This window comes from Montipora foliosa, chromosome 1, assembly GCF_036669935.1.
Source record: "Montipora foliosa isolate CH-2021 chromosome 1, ASM3666993v2, whole genome shotgun sequence".
Classification (NCBI taxonomy): Eukaryota; Metazoa; Cnidaria; class Anthozoa; order Scleractinia; family Acroporidae; genus Montipora; species Montipora foliosa.
The window spans coordinates 48,265,745-48,269,937 of NC_090869.1; the positions used below are offsets into that span (position 1 = coordinate 48,265,745).

The 4,193-nt window shown below is 42.2% G+C and overlaps 1 protein-coding gene across 1 annotated transcript; it reads right to left on the reverse strand.

The window, feature by feature from the left end:
- Positions 1-3,424: 3,424 nt before the first annotated feature.
- On the reverse strand, positions 3,425-3,841 carry LOC137970454 (uncharacterized). Its single transcript, XM_068816974.1, has one exon. The coding sequence runs from the start codon at positions 3,839-3,841 to the stop codon at positions 3,425-3,427; it is 417 nt and encodes a 138-aa protein (XP_068673075.1).
- Positions 3,842-4,193: the final 352 nt, after the last annotated feature.

A 4,193-nucleotide genomic window follows, 5' to 3' on the forward strand; every position in this document is an offset into this window, starting at 1 on the left:
ATGACATGCTTCACCCTTAATCATGTGATTCTGCCTGTCAACAAGGCATTACGCTGAGGTTCGAAATCCTCCAATCATGACCAGCTATTTCATGTCCCATGTCAAATGGTTCCAGGGTTACTGACACGGCAAATGTTCTCCATGCTGCAAACATAGCTGGTCACGTTTCCAGATGATACAGAAGGCGTAACTACAGATTCAGAAGGAACAGAAATGATTGTTTTAACTCTGTACCGCCGCAAAGCCAAGCTAACAGTCCGGTGATTATTTTGTCAAGGCTTACCAAACTTTAGAGACGCCGTCATCCTGCCTGGGAGCAAAACAAATTTTTGTCAGGGGTAAAATCTGACAGATTTGTCAGTTTACACGCCATGATTATTATCATTTGAAGGAAAATGTCAATCAACCTTAGTCAGAGTATTTGGTGTTTATTTCGGTGTGATTGACAGTTGTGGTTAACAAATATTTTGCTGTCTCAGACTCTCAGTGCTTCCACGCTTGACAAACTGAAAATTTTATTGAGGTTTTTGGAAGGGCCAAACAAATTTTGCCAGGCCATTGCGTCCGAAGCCAACGGCCCAAAGCGGCAAAGATCGGAGGTAGCTCCCCATGTGCGCACTAAATGAGATTAACGAGACTTAAGGACGTGCAAACAAATATTCCACATATGCAAATTAGTTAACCTTGGATAATACACAACGCTATTCAGAAAGGCAGAAAAATCTCACAAACCTTTTCCAGCCAAAAATAATTTTATTGAAACAAATAACATATTTAATATTAGAGGGAAGACAAAACCAACACACTCCATGTCAAAACCGCAAATTTCCCACCAGTGTTCAGCATCAAACCCTTTACTTGAATTATCAAGCAAAAAATGGGCAACGACCTTTCTTTAAAATAATTTTTAACTAACAACAATTAGTGAAATTTCCAATTGTTACCGGAAGACTGTGCAGAATTGAGTACAAATACCAGTAAATATGAATTAGCCAGACAACACAAATCCTTCAAAATTATTCCTTCTGTCTTCGTTAAACCCATAACTTACTAGAGAAATTGTGTTAATAACACAATAGAAAGACGCTAACCTCATTTTGACACGAAAATGCTTCACTATTGCCATAAAAACTATCCAGTTAAGCTCGCATATTATAAAACATGATGAGTTGATAAAGGCCACCTTTTCCAGCAAACAATTTTTTGAAACAAACAACATATTTGCTATATATTAGAGGCAAAAACCCCTTCCTATTTTATTACGCGCGTGAAGAGGAAAAACTCAATTGTGTCAAATATGCGCAATATTACAACAAACAAAATTTCAGGATCAAAACGTTTCCGTGAAGAACCTTTTCCTTGAATAATGAAGCACAAAATAGACGACAAACTTTCTTTCAAATAATTCTCGGCTGTCACATTTCCAATTGTTTTTTTACCTGAAGACTGTGCAGAGTTGATCACAGATCCACTTAAGGTGTTCGATTCGTTCTCTCTCTTTGTTGAACCCATAAGTTACCAGAGAATTTTCCCTGCGGTTTCAGTGTTGTACATAAAACTACACTCGTGATACAATATTGGAAATTATCAGCTCACTATGATTTCGGCTCGACGGGCGATAGATTGTTGTCGAAGTCCATTACTCGTCGCTTTTACGATTCCAGGTATTTGTTTTTCACCACCTGCCTAGCTTATCCAACTACCTTTCCATTATTGAGCTCCATAAGGGTATATTTTGCTTAAAGATCCACTAAAACGCCATTCGCGTTACCTGACTTTCGACGTATCATTCTACTGTGTCCACCAGGGAAGTCTATGCATTTCCACTACCCTCTCTATCCTAAGAAAATGCGAGCAAAAGGCTCTATATCGCTCTATGCACAAAGATACCACTTAGCAGGGGAGTGACAAGCAAGACTTTTACCGATACGGAAGGAAAAAAAAAATAACACCGAACAAATGGCTTTCACTTTAAGACTGGGATTGCCATAAGGCAACCCAGTAAAAACTGATGAAAACGTAATTATAGTAACTTCTGCCATGCTTTCATAACCAGATTACTTAATTTACAACCTAGTGTGAAATTCTATCCATTAACTTTAGTGTGTTGACAAATTAAAACACAAGGCTTTAAATTGTTACAGTTGTACAGTTAGTCTGATGGTATCATGATCAACATAGTAAACACTGATTACTGAACTATGGACGTTTGTCTTATACCCCATTCACACCAACTAAACATGTTTAAACACAGTGTAGATAATATTGTAACAGGCCACCAGGCTCTTTGTCTGAGATGCTGTTTAACCTTAGTGATGCCTTGATGGCCCTCGTGTGCCAACTGAAGAATGTGAGGATGCAGTGCATCAGGGATAACAATACGATTGTTTCGCAGAATAATCCCACGTTTCTGGCAAAGTTCATCCTTTAGATCTGCAAAGGGCTTTGGTGCGGCTGACCAGTTCCACGTGTCCAGGGCTGCCTTGATGGTTTTCAGATTAGGGTCACATTCGGAAGCAAGAAGAAGCTGTTGAAGAGTGACGGCTGAAGGAAGGGAGTCAACTATAATGGAGTTAACATATTCCTCAACAGGATCTCTGGGTGTGTTGGTTGTGACAGGTTTGCATGAGAAAAAGTCAACAGCATTTTGTATGCCAGGTTGATAAAGAATGCATGGGCTGTAGTGATGAAGCCGTAACCGCCAAGGTTCGATTCTTGCTGAAGGGTTCCCACGCACATTGAGGGAGGACTTCCAGAGGTTTGGGATCTCCCTCTAAGTCAAACTACTGCCATAGATGTAAAAATGAAACCTTTCACATGCCCACACTCCAGATAAGTCTTCTGTTCCAGTTGGCTATAGCGCTGATAGACTACGGCTTGCATTTGCAACAGGTCGTATAGAACCATCAGGGTGCTTCTGAGTTAAGGCACCACTGATTCCAATCTTGCAGGCATCATGACGTACCTGGGTGGGGACGGGCCATGGTATTTACTAATCCGAGAAAACTTCTTGCTTCTGTGGCTGTGCTGGGTGGGTGCATTTGCTTGATTGCATCTATACAATTCTTGTCGGGGGATATGTCTTGTGCTGAGATGTGGAATCCAAAATGGTCCACTTCAGTGACCCCAAGTAGACACTTTGCTGGGTTGACAGTGAGGTTTTTGTCTTGGAGACGAAGCAGTACATTTTCTAAGGACCTGTCATGCGCCTCTCTAGTGGTACCATGGACAAGAATGTAGTCAGCAATGTTCCTCGCATTATGGCATCCCTTGAGGACCTGTCCGATACATGTTGGCATACTTCAGAGCCTACTGATGCTCCATATGGCAGACCTTTGTAACGGTGGAGGCCAGCATGTGTTTTGAATGTTTCAGGAGGCGAGATGATTCAGTCAGTTCATTTTGGTGATAACATTCTTTGAGATCACTTGGAGCTGTTTAGGTCTTGTAGGATTTCTTCCGATGTTGGGTATGGGTTGTGTGTACGACAGAGAGCCTCGTTGGGCTTACACATGTTAACGCACAGTCTTATGTCACCATTCGGCTTATCAACAATGAGGAGTGGTGACACCCATGCTGTTGGGCCTGTCACAAGTTCAATGATATCTTGATCCTCAAGCTGTTTCAGCTTGGCTTCCACCTTGGGGCGGTAGTGCAAGGGTGTGGGACGGGAATTTGGTACGACTGGTTGTACAGTTGGATCAATGTTCAGCTTGAGTTGGTAATCTTTGAGTTTCCCGATCTTGCCACTAAACACTACTGGGAACTTCTGTAAAAGGTACTGGTATTCACCATGCAGAGGTGGGTGTTCGGTAGTGGTAGAAGCAGCAATATGCAACATTCCCAGCCGGGTTGAGGTTTCACGACTTAGAAGACAACCGGCATTCCGTGCTGTGAGCACCAGGAACTTTGTCAGATCGGTCTGCCCAGATAGAGTGTTGATCAGTCCGAAAAAGGATCCGACAAGGGGAATGGGTGCAGGGTTATCTTCCCCATATGGGCGAAGTTTCACATTTGTGGGTTATTAGGGTACTGTTTTTCCAGCACTGATGGCCTCATATGTTGCGTAGTCGATGGTGTGGCACCAGAATCAATGCAAACTTTGACGGGGGTGCCTTTGATGGTAACTGTGATATCTGACTTTTGGGTAGGGTTGAGTTGAAATGCCTGATGACTTTCATCCTCATCTGAAG